At 43.2% G+C, this 15,022-nt stretch overlaps 2 protein-coding genes across 4 annotated transcripts in view; one reads left to right on the forward strand and one right to left on the reverse strand.

The window, feature by feature from the left end:
* Positions 1–7,549: 7,549 nt before the first annotated feature.
* LOC110561517 (uncharacterized) lies at positions 7,550–14,644 on the reverse strand. The gene is made up of 3 exons (XM_060372996.1): positions 14,607–14,644; positions 8,264–9,381; positions 7,550–7,836 (listed from the first exon to the last, which is right to left on the reverse strand). Exons 1-2 carry the CDS (start codon positions 14,642–14,644, stop codon positions 8,271–8,273), a joined length of 1,149 nt encoding a protein of 382 aa, XP_060228979.1. The 3' UTR covers positions 7,550–7,836; positions 8,264–8,270.
* Usp6nl (USP6 N-terminal like) overlaps positions 8,053–15,022 on the forward strand; it is a 130,960-nt gene continuing 123,990 nt past the window's right edge. The window contains exon 1 of one of the 3 annotated variants that reach the window (XM_060372623.1): positions 8,053–8,253. The gene's annotated coding sequence lies outside the window, so the exon portion shown is untranslated. Of the gene's footprint in view, positions 8,254–8,735; positions 8,891–10,862; positions 10,882–15,022 lie in introns of those variants that run through there. The other 2 variants (XM_060372622.1, XM_060372625.1) reach the window with 2 other exon arrangements.

The following is a 15,022-nucleotide window of genomic DNA, read 5'->3' on the forward strand; positions in this document are numbered from 1 at the left end:
AGTGTCCTGTGGTTATAAAGTTAATCTGGGTCAATGGATATATTATATTAATATAAGGGCCCAAACCATTAAACTTTAAAAATTTATTACTTTGGATTTGGCAATAGACAGATAAAAGTGATACTAAAAATACAAAATAAAAAAAAATTAGATAAATTGAATGTCAGAGAAAAATTGTTCATCAAAGGACATTTTCAATAAGATGAAATAGTAAACTGCTGAATGGGAGAAAATATTTGCAAATCATATATGTGATGAGAAGATCTATAAAGAACATTTATAACTCAATAAAAAATTTAAAAACCCAATTAAAAATGATCAAATGGCCTGAATAGACAGTTTTCCAAAGAAGTTAAGCAGAGCACTAATATGCACATGAAAGATACTCACATTGTTTGTTATTAGGGAAATGCAAATCAAACCACAAGATACCACTTCGTGCTCACTGGGATGGCTATAATCATGAAAACAGAAAATAACAAGTGTTTATGGAGGATGTGGAGAAATTGGAACCCTTGTGCACAGTTGGTGGGAATATAAGCCATTGTAAAAACAGTTTGGTGCCTCTTTAAAAAGTACCTCCTTATACACAGAATTATAATAGGACCCAACAATTCCATTCCTAAGCACATTCCTAAAATAATGAAAAAATAATTACTCAAGCAAATACATAACATATTTATAATAGCGATTTGCATGATTTCCCAAAGGTGGGAAAACCCAAATGGTCGCCATACCTGTACTTAACCAATTGTGATATGTATAATTATCCATGTGTAGGAAGTATCAATATACCCTGCAATGTGTATGAACCCCAAAGACATGTTAATAAGAGAAACAATAGTCATAAGGTTCTATATTACAGGACTGCATTTCTATAGACTATCCTGAGTCAGTCTACAGAGACAAAGTAGATTAATCGTTGCCATGGCCTGTGATTGAGTTAATGAGCACGGAGTACAGGGTTTCTTTTGGGACAATGAAAGTATTTGGGAATTAGAGTAAGCAGCCATACAATACTATGAAAAGTTCACTAAACACTACTGAAAAGTTCGCTTGAAATAGTTGATTTCATGTTACATGAATTTTAGCTCAGTGACACCAACAATGTTGTTCATGATTTGAGTTGCCACAAGGAAAGCATAATGACATAACTCAATATACAGCTTCTGAGTAGTTCACTAGATATCCTGACCCTCAGCTAAGCTAGTAAACTGGAAGTGGCAGAAAGTGTGTTACCTGAAACATAGGGTATGGTCTACTGTGGTAGGGAGGGTGGGCAAGGCTTCGTACACCATTACCTCTCATAGTGACAAGTTTGGTTTCTCATGGATCATGGTTTCATTTGAGTCCTGGTCAGTGTATCAGCTGATGAGTCTTGATTGGTGATAGGATATTTGCTGTTAGTACAACTGTGGTGATTTGAATAAAAAAGGCCCTCAGAGGTCCATTGGAAGTGGCACTCATAGGAGGTGTGGCCTTGATGGAGTAGGTGTGGCCTGTTGGAGGAAGTGTGTCACTGTGGGTAGTCCTTGAGGTTTCAGAAGCTCAAATCGGGCCTAGTGGCTCACTCTCTCTTCTTGCTGCCTGTGGATTGAGTTGTAGAACTCTCAGCTACCTCTCCAGAACCATGTCTGCCTGTACTCCATCATGCTTCCTGCCATGGCAATGGTGGACTAAACATGTAAACTGTAAGGCAGCCTCAATTAAATATTTTCCTTTTTAAGATTTGCTGTGGTCATGTTGTCTCTTCACAGCAATAGAAACCCTAAGACAACAACCAACATCTCTTAACACACAGTAATCTCCCTTTTCAACAAAGGAAGTAGGCATCTAGGCATTGTGCTCAGAGCTCTCTTACTAACTGGTTTAATGTTGTTTTACTTTTGATGTGTTCACTTTTATTTTTGTGACTTGACACTTTTATGTGACTTGACACTTATGTTCTACTATTGTGATTTGCATTTTACTTTAGATATTTATTCAAAAATTTCTCTTATAAATTTATTTACAACATGATGAGTCAGCTTTAAGGAAAGCAATGAGGAAGTGATAACATAAATAGAATGAGGATTTTTTTTTGCCAGAGAGAATTATTTGATCTTGAGATATTAAGTGGAATGTTTAATAGCAAAACATTTTTCATTTGACACACAAACTCATTGATGGGCGACTGAACTTCCCTAGGTGTGTCATAAAGAGCCCGAGTCTCTCGCAACTGCAGACACACCAGGAAGGTCCTCTCCTAGAGCTGTTATAGAAAGTTCTATGGTGGGGCTGAGGATTGGAGATGGGCTTGCCTAGCATAGGTGAGGGCCCAGGTTTGAACCCCAGCACTGGAAGAAAGAAACAAACTACCACATAAACTGTTTCACTCAGCGACTATTTATGCTGGGTGTTGGGTGTATCCGAAAGGCTGAGTCCCCAGGAGCTGTGACTCCCCATGTTCCTTGGCAGTGCAGTTCTGATAAGGTATAGAGCCCCCACGGCATCTGGAAGGCACAAGGATGTACCGTTTCTTTTGAAGCAGCTGGCAAGAGGGGCTTGGCAGATGGGCATTTCTGAAATGAAGCCAGCTCGACTCCAGCACAACACACATCCCTGACAGTCACCAGCTGCTAAGCTGCAGGGTTGGCATGGCATGGGCAGTGATGGCATGGGCAGTGATGACACGGGCAGTGATGATCTGTATTTATTATCTGGGCGTGGTAACCTCCTAACAGAGGGTCCATGGCTGATGTGGAATTACTGGAAAGTTTGGCTTTTCTTACCCTTCACCCTGTCACACATGCTGAAGACATCAAACACCTCTGATTCACTGTACTGAATGAATGCATTCTGTTGTTAAGAACCTTGAATAATTATAGTTTTTTTTCTTACTAAATCCTTGGTTAAATATTATTTCCCTTGAATTTAGAAAAACAAACACACAAACAAAGTTGTATTTGAGTAGTCTTATATAATTGCGGTGTTTGTTGAGTGCTTACTCCCATCCACTGAGCTAAGTATTTTGTAAGCATGATCTTATTTAATTCTTTAAAGAGTCTATGAGGCAACTTCTACCTCTTATTTCACAGAGGAGTAGGGTGAGGCCCAGGACCATATAGCTACACCAAGTCTCAGAGCTGACAAGTAGCAGAGGTTCAGAATTTGATTCTGGGGTTCTGGTGCCCGCGATTGGTTGAGTGCTTTCTCCAGTCTCATCTTCACAGTAACACTGACGTAGGAGGTCTATGACATAGTCCCTTTATATCTTAGCCCAGGGCTGGCTCAGAATTCAAAGCTTTCATTTTTAGAAGGATGGCATGGGATATGAATTGCTTCTGGAGTGCCAGACATTAGATGTAGGATAATATCTTATGATCAAACACACTAAAAATTTGAAGCAGGCACGGTGGTCTATGCTTGTAATCCCAGCGCTGAGGAGGCTGAGGCAGAAAAACAGCTTGAGGTCTGAGGTCAAGTTGGGCTACAGAAGGAGTTCATGGCCAGGCTGGACTTCATAGCTAGCTCCTGCTTCAAAGAAACCAAAACTGAAGCTCCAACCAACGCCATGCTCAAAGAAAAACCACAAACAGTCTAAGGAAAGTTCAGTTGTTACTGTTTAGTTGACAAATATATGTAAAAAAAAGTTTTGATTTTAAAAGCTTTGTGGATTTCAAAATTACGGATTAAGAATTATGAACCTGTAATTTTTAGTGTGTATTATCAAACAGAAAGAATAAGCTAGGCAGATTAAAAAGTCATTTTTTCCCCCTTCTCTAGCCTCATTTTCAAGAGTCTGAGTTTGGCTGCTTGAGACTCTAATGTCTTTTCTTTTTTACTCAGAGTGGGTTGTCAAGGACTTATTTCATGTCTGAGTCAAATGTAATCGAAAGTACTGGGTATTTACTTTGATCAAGGTCATCATGTCGCTTCACAGAATCCAATCATGTATTATCCCACCTCAAGGCAGAGAACCAGACAGAATTAGAAACTTCTCAGTAAAAGAAGGTGACCTTGGACTCACTAGAATCTGCTATTAATTAATTTACCCTATTTTCATCGCTTGACCTATGTCCACGGTGCTTCTGCTAATTTTGATTATATCAATTTTGCTATTAACACTATAGTTGGAATGTGGCTAAATACAGCTTTAGACCTTTATTCTTTGTGTGTGCGCGTGCGTGTGTGTTTGCTTGTGGGTGCGTGTGTATGTGGGGACTCATACACAGTTTGTGAGTGTGTGGAGGCCAGAGGTTAACCTTGGATGTCACTTAAGAGCTGTTCACCTTGTTATTTTGGAGAGAGAGTCTCAGATTTTACTGGAACTCCCTGATTGGGCTAAACTGGCTAGCCAGAAAGCCCCAGTCATCTGCCCATCTCCCTCCCAGTACTTAGACTAAATGTGTGCCACCATGCCTGGCTTTTCACATGGCTTCTAAGGACTGAACTTGGGTTTTCACACTTTTATAGCAAGCACGTTGCTGACTGAGCAATTTTCCCAGGCCAGAACTTTACTATTAATAAATTTATTTGTACTTTTCCTGCAGGTTTGTGACAAAAACCCCACTAAACTCCATTGCTAAAGGCAGTAGTTTATTACTCTGGTTCCCTGGCTGCCAGAGCTCATCCGAAAGGCCACCACTCAGGGTTTCTCAGGGTGTTGTGGGGCTGGCACTCCAGGCATGCAATGGCTAGCTGCCTCACCCATGAGGCCAGCAGTTGAGGTTGATTGCTGTGGGCTGTGGGCTCAGGTGAGGCTGGCTATCAGGTACAGCCTCTGCCAGCTGCCTTGGTTTCTTCTCTGACAGAATTTGAATTTTGAGAGAAAGTATGAGAGGATTTCAGAGACTCAGGTAGAGACTCCGAGGCTTCTTCTGTTCTCATCTTAGAAATCGCTATGCCTCATTTCCACCAAATATTTTTGGGGGGACAGAAGTGAGTCACAGCACCATTGCGGATATAAAAGGAAGATGACTAACTGTGTGCTATTGGTAGGCAAGGCTCACTGAGAGTTTTCCCGGGAAAACTAACTACCATACAACATACACAGAGTTTAGAAGCCAATTAAAAAAATCATGTTCATGGAGGCTAATGCTTTAGGCTCGAAAATGGAGACAAAATGCCATGAAATAGTATTTTAATACCTTATGTATGTGTGCATTTTTAATATTTAAATTTTGTCCATCTAATGAAACTTAAAAAATACATAATGGGGTTGGTGAGATGGCTCCTCACGTTAAGGCCCTTGCTGTCAATGCTGATGATCTGGTTCAATCCTGGGACCTACATGGTAGAGGCCGACAACTGACTCCTGAAAGTTGTCCTCTGAGCGCCACGCTTGTGCGCTCACCCAGCCGCCAGCCCACAGTGGATAAATACATGCAATAAAAATAATGGCATGGCATTTGAGAGGCGGTTGGAGGGAAGCTGAAGTATGGCAGACGAAAACTCAGGCGAGAGTCCTCTGGAGCTATGAAGACAAAATGATACATCTGAAAGATGATACAGCCTCATTATAGATTTCTGGCAGGCCATGAAAACTGTTTTACTATGTAATCAGGAGTAGCCTGTGAGCAAAGAGCAGGGGAGATAGTGAGAGGCAACTTCTGTAATTGAAAATGAGTCATTCTAAAACCTTTTTTTTTTTGAGTCACAGATCTGTTTGAGCATGTGAAAAAATTAGAAACTTCTGTTTATACATAAAAAAAAAATTGGGTATTGATACACCTTTGTGGGTTTACTCCTAATAGTCTTTCCTTACGCTTTCTTCCCTCTTTAGGAAGATTCAATCTTTGTATATAGATTCAAAAGGAACTGGCTGGCCAGAGAACAGAATAGAATGGAAGACAGACAAGTTCCCCAATCTCATGGCACATGACCTCTCAAATCCCCTAGAACACCAATAAGTAAGACCACCCCAGGTTCTTGTAACAATTTGTATGCAACATCTTATGTGCAATTTTACTATTGACAATCCATCCATGGAATCTTCGTTCTGGATCTGCCATGAATGCTTTCTCTTAATTTAAATGAAGGTTTTTGTTTGAAGAAAAAAAAAAAAGGAGCTGTGCAGATGTAGATGTGACTTTTTCATTGACAGCTGGTCTATGGATGTTGACTGATCTGCTTTATTTTTTATTTTTTTTCACCATGATGAATTATACACAGTGGTTGGAACTGACTTTTCTAGTTAACAGAGCATTCCTAGGGAATTTCAGAAGTTACTGCAGGTGGTGAGACGAATCATGTGAGCTTTTCCAGAACCTTCACCCCAGCTCCCGCTGAGAGGTGTGTTTATTCTTCTCTCCAAACCCAAGTGGACTACACTGTCATGGATTCACACTGCACAGTGTTAGTTTATGGGAGACTCTAAGAACAGCCCCTTTCATCCATATTTTTGAAGATGAAAGTGAAGGATGGATAATTTACTTTAGAAAATTTCTCCATGTTCTATATTTTCATGTTCTCACCACAAATTGTACTCTTGACACTAGTTATTATGGTACCTTGTGGAAATTTAAACATATACTTTTATCTTTGGCAATATTGTGTAAGTATTATTAGTATAACATAACTTGCAAAAATAAAATGCAAATGTCAGTCTCTTCTATTATGCGATAGGAAAGAGAATTCTAAATGTTTGGCATTTGTGAAATATTTTCATTGGAGATACAAACTTTATTTTTGGTATTTTATTGTCAATAAACTTTTATTCTACCCCGTTGAAGGGCATCTTTGTATCTAGCATGTCATGTTAGAGAGATTATAATCATGGAGTGAATGTAATCTTAATATGTGTTTTTAGGGCAGGGGTTGGTAAATTACTACTCTAAAACTCAAGTGTTCCTATTTATAAAAAACAAACAAACAACCAAATAAAAGTTTTTAGTGAAATTCAGTCACCTCATTCTTGAATATATTTCTGAATATCCATAATAGTACAGGATGCTAAGTCTGCAGTTAGGCCAACAGTGCTGAAAGTTAAGTCCACAATATAGTATTATTAGACTAATATAGATCACACACACAAAGAATCTAAAATTTCTACTTCAGTTTGTGAAATAAGCTTGTGTCCAGCATTGTCCCTCCAACTCATTAGTGACTTGAAGTTTTTGTATTCGCAGTGATATTTCTGAATGAATTCTCTTGAGCCTCTGTGGGGTTCCCAAGGTACAGTAAAGAGATGGTAGCTCAGCCATTGCAGTTTAATTTAGTAAGCATTGTTTAGTAAGCATACAATTTAGTAAGATTGTATGCAATCTTCAGATTACAATCTATGTACATGCATGTGTGCGTGTGTTATCTGCAAAGACATGGATGCAATGGGTCTTGTCACAAATGGGGAATGCTTTGGTGACTTGTTCACTTGGGAATTCTATAGCTTTTGGAGAAAAATTTGGGTGTTGAAAAAACTCCCATGTCCTTCCAACTTTTGACCCGATTTTCATCAAACCAGTTGTGTCATTTTGAACATACAAAACAGTAAAGACAAAATAAAAGACAAACAAACAAAAACAACCAAAAGCAGTATTTCCAAACCGGGTTTAAATGAATACCTGAATGAAAGAATACATTTTTATTATCTTATTGTCTTTAAACAATGAATGCTGCTCCAGGGAAGTGTGTGCATCTGGGGTTCCACTCCAAGCTTTCACTCAACACTAAAGGGGTTAAAGACAGCGTATGGGAGATAGAAGCGGCCTTAGAGGCCATCTGAGACCCAGCTATTAACTCACAGGTGGAAGGGGCTGGCCTTGGGTCCCTTGCACACAGCATGCATCATGAGTCAGATTTCACGAGCTTGGGAGAGAGTAGGAACAGAGCAGTTGCCAGCTTTAGTAATTCTAGTTCCTGGAAACAAGGACAGAAGCCTTTTAGTTATTCGCACACCCAAACTTTTGCAGCTTCTCTTGAATAAACTGTCAGCAAATTATAGTGTTGGGAAGTTTACATCATCCCCTTTCACAGCCGCCCTTCACGGGAGACTGTGGAGATTAAAACTCCTGACAATTTCCACGACACACACAGAAGGAAAGCTGACCTAGAGCAAGATGGGACAGAGGTGAACACCTGAGCACGTCCTAGGCAGCAAAAGGCTCGCACACGGTAGCCTACTCGAAGTCGTGCCGACCTGAACACTTGGCGTAAAAGCCTGATTACTGACTGTGTGACCTTGTGTCGGTACCAGCGCCACGCTATTGACAGCTTATCACCGCGTGTCCACGTTACTAAGCAATCGCTTGTGCAGGGAGCAACTCCATGAAGCAGGTACGGTTACCTTCGCTTCACGGATGGAGATACCGAGTGGAAGAGGAAAAAAAACCCATGTGCTGTGGGCAAGGTCTGAAGGCCGGGGAGCAGTTGGGCCGCAGATGCAATTCGTGCCCCCTGCTCCGCCGCCCGCCCCTAGGGGTCAGCCGCCGCACTGGTCCATCTGGAGCAGTCCCCGGGCGCTGGGGGCTCCGCGGGCCCCCGCTGCCCGCAGAGGGGCTCGGGGGGGCTCGGCCTCCGCCCGAAGCCCGGCGGGAGCGCGCCCGACGGGAGCGCGGGGGCAGCGCACGTGCCGCCGGGAAGGCAGGGGCCGCCCGCCCGCGCCAAGATGGCGGCGGCCGCGGCCGCAGCGGCGACTGTTGGTGGCCGGTGAGGCAGGCGGGCGGGGCCGGCGGCGCGGAGGCGGGGTCCCGGGCGAGCCGCCCTGGGGAAGGCGGGGGCCGTTTCCATAGCGGCGGCGGCAGGAGGTGTCGCGCCGGGGAACTTCCTGGTTCCCGGGCTCGGCTGTGCCGGGAGCCTCCTGGAAGGGAAACAATGGGGCGGAGGGCACTGCGGTAGCCGCCGCCGCCGCCGCCGCCGCCGCCCCGGACCCGCTCGGCCTCCCGCGACTGGCCGCCGCCCGGACCGCCCTGAGGTAACTTCCCTTCCTCCTCGGCCGCTGCTAGCGGGGCTGGCGGGGTCTGGGGCGAGGGGGTCGGGACGGAGTTGGCCCCGGGCAGCCGGACGCCGCCATTCCCGGCCCCGGGCGGAGGGCACGCGGCGGCGGCGGCGCGGCCTGGACGGAGCCGGCCCGCCGGGAGCCCGCGCCGCCGCCGCGCGCGCCGGGGGTCCGCGGGGTGATTGGCGGGCGGGGGGGGCGCGGGCCGGGGGCCGGGAGGGCCCGGCGCTGCGGGCGGACCCCCGGGAGGCGGAACCTGCCGGCCGCCCTCCTCCCCTCCGCCGCGCAAGTTTCGGTCCCCGGGGAGACGCGTCTCCCTCGCAAGTTTCAGTGGTGGCGCCGTGCTGGAGCGCGAGTGGGCAGGACCCGGGCAAACTTCGTTCTCCGAAGAGACGGCCCGGCTGCCGCAAGAACTTTGTTTGGAGCAGCCCCGGGGAGGATGGGCGTGAGGGAGGGATCTGGAAAGCCTGGAAATCCGTGCGCCCTTGTAAAGTTTTGCAGGATAGTTTGGGGTGTGTGTGTAGGGGAGCACGGTAGCTCGCGGGTGTCTTAATGCGAGCAAAGGAGAGACAGGTCTGACTCCATGGTGGGACGGCTGTGTGCGTCGGGTATCTCTGGGCTCATCCTAGCCTCCCTCTGTTTAATCGACAAACACTTCTTGGTTTATTTTGAAAAGTAGCACCCGAGGTGTTAGCTAACGTCTCCGCATTTTCGAAAAGCGTGCGGTAGTAGACTCTTCTCTTCACTCTCCTCCCCTACCCCAGAGGCGTTTGTAGAGGACTTTAGTGTCCTTATGGATTGGAAAGGCTCGATGAGCTGGGGCACTACCTTTAGGAAGGGTGCGACACAGTGGAACGAGTCAGAAGCAGTAGGACACTGTGCTAGGTATTCTTCTTGCCGGAATAGTTTAGTGTTGGATCAGTTTTCTGTCTGTCTGTCTGTCTGTCTATCTATCTATCTATCTATCTATCTATTCTAATCTATACACTCATCTGTCTAATTAGAGCTATGAGACGTTTCATAGCTCAAAGTTTCGCAGTATGGTTGAGATCACGACTGGCTAATTCCCTCCCATTCTGAATCTCTGGAAAGTTTTGTCAGTGGTGGTGGTGGGGAACTAGGGCAGAGTTTTAAATTTTTCCCCCCTTTCTTTAAGTCGTCTTAATAACCAGTAAACCGGCATAGGATGAAAAATGTCTCATTGCTTTTCTCAGTTAGACCCCACAATTAACAAAATATTTTCTAGTGTGTTAGGATTTTAAGGAGAAATTGTAAGCATGGTGTCATTCACTTGCTAAGGGGGATGGCTGATCCTAGTTTGTACTCTCCGCAGGCCATTAAGCTGTAGGTCAAAATAGAAAAGGGAATTATACTAATAACAGTGTAAATTAATTTCTAAGGGAAATACACAGCTCTAATTGCAAGGACAGGTGTCCTGAGTTAAAAGACTCAGCGAGTTCAAGAGGCATCCTTGGTCAGACTTTTAGAGCTTGAGTCCTGAGCTTTGGTGCTGGTCCCTACTTACTTTTTAACAGGACTGTACAACTCTGGGTTGTGCTTGGTTCTGGTGAGTATAATCCATCAGCAACCCCTTTCTCTTAGATTTATTGTTTTATGTGTATGAGTGCTTTGCTGCATTTCTCCACGCGTGCGCCTGTTGCTCTCAGAATAGGTCAGAAGAGGGTGTCACATCCCCTGGAACTGGAGTTATGGATGGTTGTGGGTGCTGGGAGTCAAACCTGGATCTCCTGGAAGAGCAGTGTTCCAAACCACTGAGCAATCTCCCCAGCCCTCATCACTCCCTTTAACAGTGTTTTGCTCTGCAGGTAACCCTCAGTGAGGACAGCTGGTCTGGTTAAACTAGTCAGTAAGAACAAGTGTCAGACTTGGTGTTGGGTGTAAATTGAGTGATCGTCTTCAAGCATTGCGTGGGAACCAGCAGATCCAGTGTGGGCCTCCATGGCCAGGTAGTTTGACTCTCCCAGCTCTACTATCATGTCAGATTATTGTTACATTTTGTAGCCAGTAAAGATGGTTGAAAATTGAAAACTAAGTTCAGAAGTAAGCCAAAGAATTTAAAATACTAAAACTTGAAGAATTGCTACTTCAGTAGAGAGAATGAGACATTTTTCTGGATGAGTTTGGTTCTTTAACATCTTTGTTCTGTAACTAGTGCAATTCAGACCAATTCCCACAGACTTAGTGTGTCCTTTCAGTGTGACTTGTGAGACGCATTTTCCACTTGCAGATATGGTCTAATTATATATTAGAGTCATTTTCCCCTCTGAAAGGTTTCCGCCATTTCTACAGTTACCATGAGACTCACAGAGGAAGAGAGTCTGACCATGGCACACCTCCATAGAGCATACAGGCTCCATTAGAGGGTGTGGGAATTAGAGTGGCAGAATCAGCTCCCGACTGCCCAGTGTCATCTACAGGTGCTCTCACCTCATGACACAGTTTTTGAAAGCTTCTCTGTAAAATTAGGATATTTGAGGGTGAGAAAGAGTGTATATAGAGTCAGGGAGACTGATTGCAGGTCACATGAGAATGTTTGCTGCTCTAAGTGTTTTACTAAACTTTGTTATTGCTTTATTATTTTGTATATGGGTGTGCACACACATGCAGGAGGTGTAGGCACATGATCACATGTGGGCGGATGTGCATGCCAGAGGCTAGCCTCCTGCATTGTTCCTAGGAAGCATCTACTTGGTTTTTTGACAGTGACCCAGACCTGGCCCTGCTGATTAGGCTTGGTTGGCTGGCCAGTGAGCCTCAGCCTCTTCCAACCCTCCCTCCTCTCTACCTCCCTCCCTTCCCCCGTTTATGCTTGGGTTTAGTTTACTTCCAAGTTGTCCTTTCTTTTGGAAGTTGTTTTTTTGAGGTCTTAGTTGAAATCAAGGGATGGTTGACTTAGTATTTCCTACTCTGTGACACTTCGCCTGTTCAGGGCTGCCTCGTACAGTGTAACCTCTCAGCTACCTGTTCTGATCAGGCAGCAGTTTTCCGGGATAAAGAAGCCCTAGGGTGCTATGCTCTCTCTCCATTTTGGATTCTCAATCTCTTTCGAGCTCTGATTACTCATTTCTTAGTGTCTTGTTAGTTCTTGGGTATACCCTTTGAAAAAGTTGTATTGTTAATGTACAACAATGTGTGCTAGTCTTAGATGTATATTCTGAAGAATTTTTATAATATAATTGACTTTGTAATTACTCGGTTAAATCTATAGAGTGAAGTACTCTATAGAGTATTTCTTGTGTCCCAGAGGTTTATTACAATTGTTTCCAGTCAATGCCTTCTTCCCATCTTGAGACTAGGGCTTAATTTTCCATCACTTTAGGTTAATTTTGCTTTTTTTTTTTTTTTTTGGTTTTTCGTAGAAATAATGTCATGCATTGTACTGTTTTGTGCTTGATATCTTTCATTCAGCATTGTATTATATAAGCGAATTTCACTTGTGTTGTTTGTAGCTGTTTCTTTATATTGCCCAGTATTTGTTTTAGTTACCTTGGCTACCTAAAAAATTGTTCAAGATTGTAGCTTAAAACAATGGCGCTATTTGCTTTCTTCACAGATCTGTAGTTTGGGCAGTGCTTGTGTGTGATTCACTCAGTTTCAGGAGGGGTGCTTGAAGGCTAGGCCTACTATTATATGAAAGGTTGCTGTTATGTCTGAGAGTCAGTGACAGGACACTTAGATGCAGTCTTGCAATATGGCTTGAGGTTGGGCACATGAGCTGTGTTCCTGGATTCCAAGGGGAAGAGGGAGAGAGTGAAAATAGAGAATTTGGGGAGTGAGCCACAGGAAGCTATATTGTCCTTGTCACTTAGACTTGGCATCCCTGTGGTATTAATACCTATTGTGTATTAATTACTACTTGAAGCAGTTGTGAAATGCCCATCATGTAAAGAAAAGGGAAATGGCCCTGTTTTTTGACTGGGAGACACAATATTCTAAAAAATCTTACAGGACCATACTGGAGTAACCTTTATCAGAAAACATAGATTGGCATAATGGTGGCCTAGTCCATGACTATTTCACAATTTGCCCACTCTGCTTTTACTAAGCATTGGGTTGTTCTCAGCTCCTGGCTGCTCAGGCTGCTTTGAGTGGTCTTACTTGTGTGTTTTGTTGGATATATGAACACCTTCCATGTGGATATTCCTAGGGATGGAATTGTTGACCAGTAGGTAGACATGCAGTTAGCTTTAGTAATTACTTAGCAAACATTTGTTCACAGTGTTGGTACCACTTTATATTCTTGGTATTTTTAGTATCTTAAAACTACATGTGGTGTAGATTGTTGGGTCAGCTCTTTGTCTTCTAGGGAGAAAGGTGGTCTGGATCTTCTGTTGGGGAATTGCAGGTCCTTCTTTCTTCTCTTTTTCTTGGATGTGTGTGTGCATGTTGTGCCATGTGTGTGCATGCATATGCTTATGTGGGCACACACATGGGAAGGCCCAAAGCCACTATCAGAAGGCTTATATCACTCTACCTAGTTCACTGAGACAGTGTCTCAGTTGAACTAGAGTTTGCTATTTCTGCTGGTTTCAAGCTGGCCAACGTGCTTCAGGGCTCCCTTGCCATTACCCAGCTGGCATTTACATGGGTTCTGATGATCCTAACTTCAGTACTCTTGCTTGCCTGACAAGCAGTTTTTTTAAGCCCCTGAGCGATCTTCCCAGCCCTTAAAGCTTTCATGTGTGGTACTCAGCTGGATGCTTAGTTATTGGAAATAGAGATTATGTAGAAGGGTGTGATTGTGAAAAACTAGGGCAGTTTTCAGAACAGCATTTTATGGTATATATTCAAAGATTATGTACATTAATTACTAAGGAAAGCTTTTTGGATTTTTCTTTTTTAGGAATTTCTTTTTAAAGACTTCAAATACTGCCCCTTAACAATGTATATCATATTAATTTTTTAATTAAATTTTTATTTTTTATATTAATTGCAGTTTATTCACTTTGTATCCCAGCTGTAGCCCCCTTCCTCATTCCCTCCCAATCCCACCCTCCTTCCCTCATCTGTATATCATATTTTGTTGACAGTCAGCACTTAAATATCTGTTTGAATTCTAAGCTCATTCTGCAGACTTGGTGGGGTTCATTTTCCTGACTAGGAACAAACAAACAAACAAACAAATAAAAAACTTCTCTCCAAGGTAGATAATTTGTCCTCATTGAGGACTGCCAGAAGGATATTCTGTAGGCCCTCAGACTTAGGGTTGCATTTGATGACATCATCATTAACAGTCTCTTTGACTGTTTCTCTTCAGGGGTCAAGTCATTCTTCCCCTCACCCCCTTAGTGGAACATTTTAGACTGGTTTGTTTTTAGTGCATTTACTGTGATAGTTGATTTGTTGAGCCTGTGTATGCTAAGAAAATTAGAATATTTCTCAGCTTCTCATTTAATTATGATTAGTTTTAAAGTCATAAAGAACACAAGTTACAAATAGAACTTGAATATTGTGTTTCAACTTTCTTATTTTATGAGCCCAAAAATGTATCAGGACTATTAATGTGCACATAAACTTTATATTTAGTTTACCAGGGCATCTTTCAGACAGGATCTTGTGATACTCCTGGGTACTAGTCAGCCTGGAGAATTTAACTCTGACCTTGCACACATAGACCCAGGGAAGCCAGGTGGACTTTCTTGTAGCGGTTTCCTTGTGAGGGTGTGCATACCGCCGACCACCATCTTGCTGACTTCCAGTTTCATCCATACTACCTCAGATCTCTGTGTTTGTATCTCTCTTTGGCTTCTAAGTTTACTCATTCTCAGGTAATGCAGCGCCTGGAATACACAGAAGCCCCGATTGCCACTTCTGCCAGCCGATTTCTCTTGGTGCTTTTGTTCTGAATTTACTCTGTTGGCTTCAGGATGGTTGGGATTAAGTTTGCCTTGTGTCCTAAGCTAGTTGGGAAGTTTTATATATTGTAGCATTGAACTAATGTTTATTTAAAGAGCAGATAAGTGTATTTAGATTCTGGTGTTTAGATTTTAGTTAATCACAAATTCCTTGGATATAGGTCTTAGAATTATGTCTACTTTTAAATCATGATGTCTACTTTAGTGCTCATTGTAGATGGCAACCTGGAAT

The sequence above is a fragment of the Meriones unguiculatus genome, chromosome 19 (assembly GCF_030254825.1).
Source record: "Meriones unguiculatus strain TT.TT164.6M chromosome 19, Bangor_MerUng_6.1, whole genome shotgun sequence".
NCBI classification, from domain to species: domain Eukaryota; kingdom Metazoa; phylum Chordata; class Mammalia; order Rodentia; family Muridae; genus Meriones; species Meriones unguiculatus.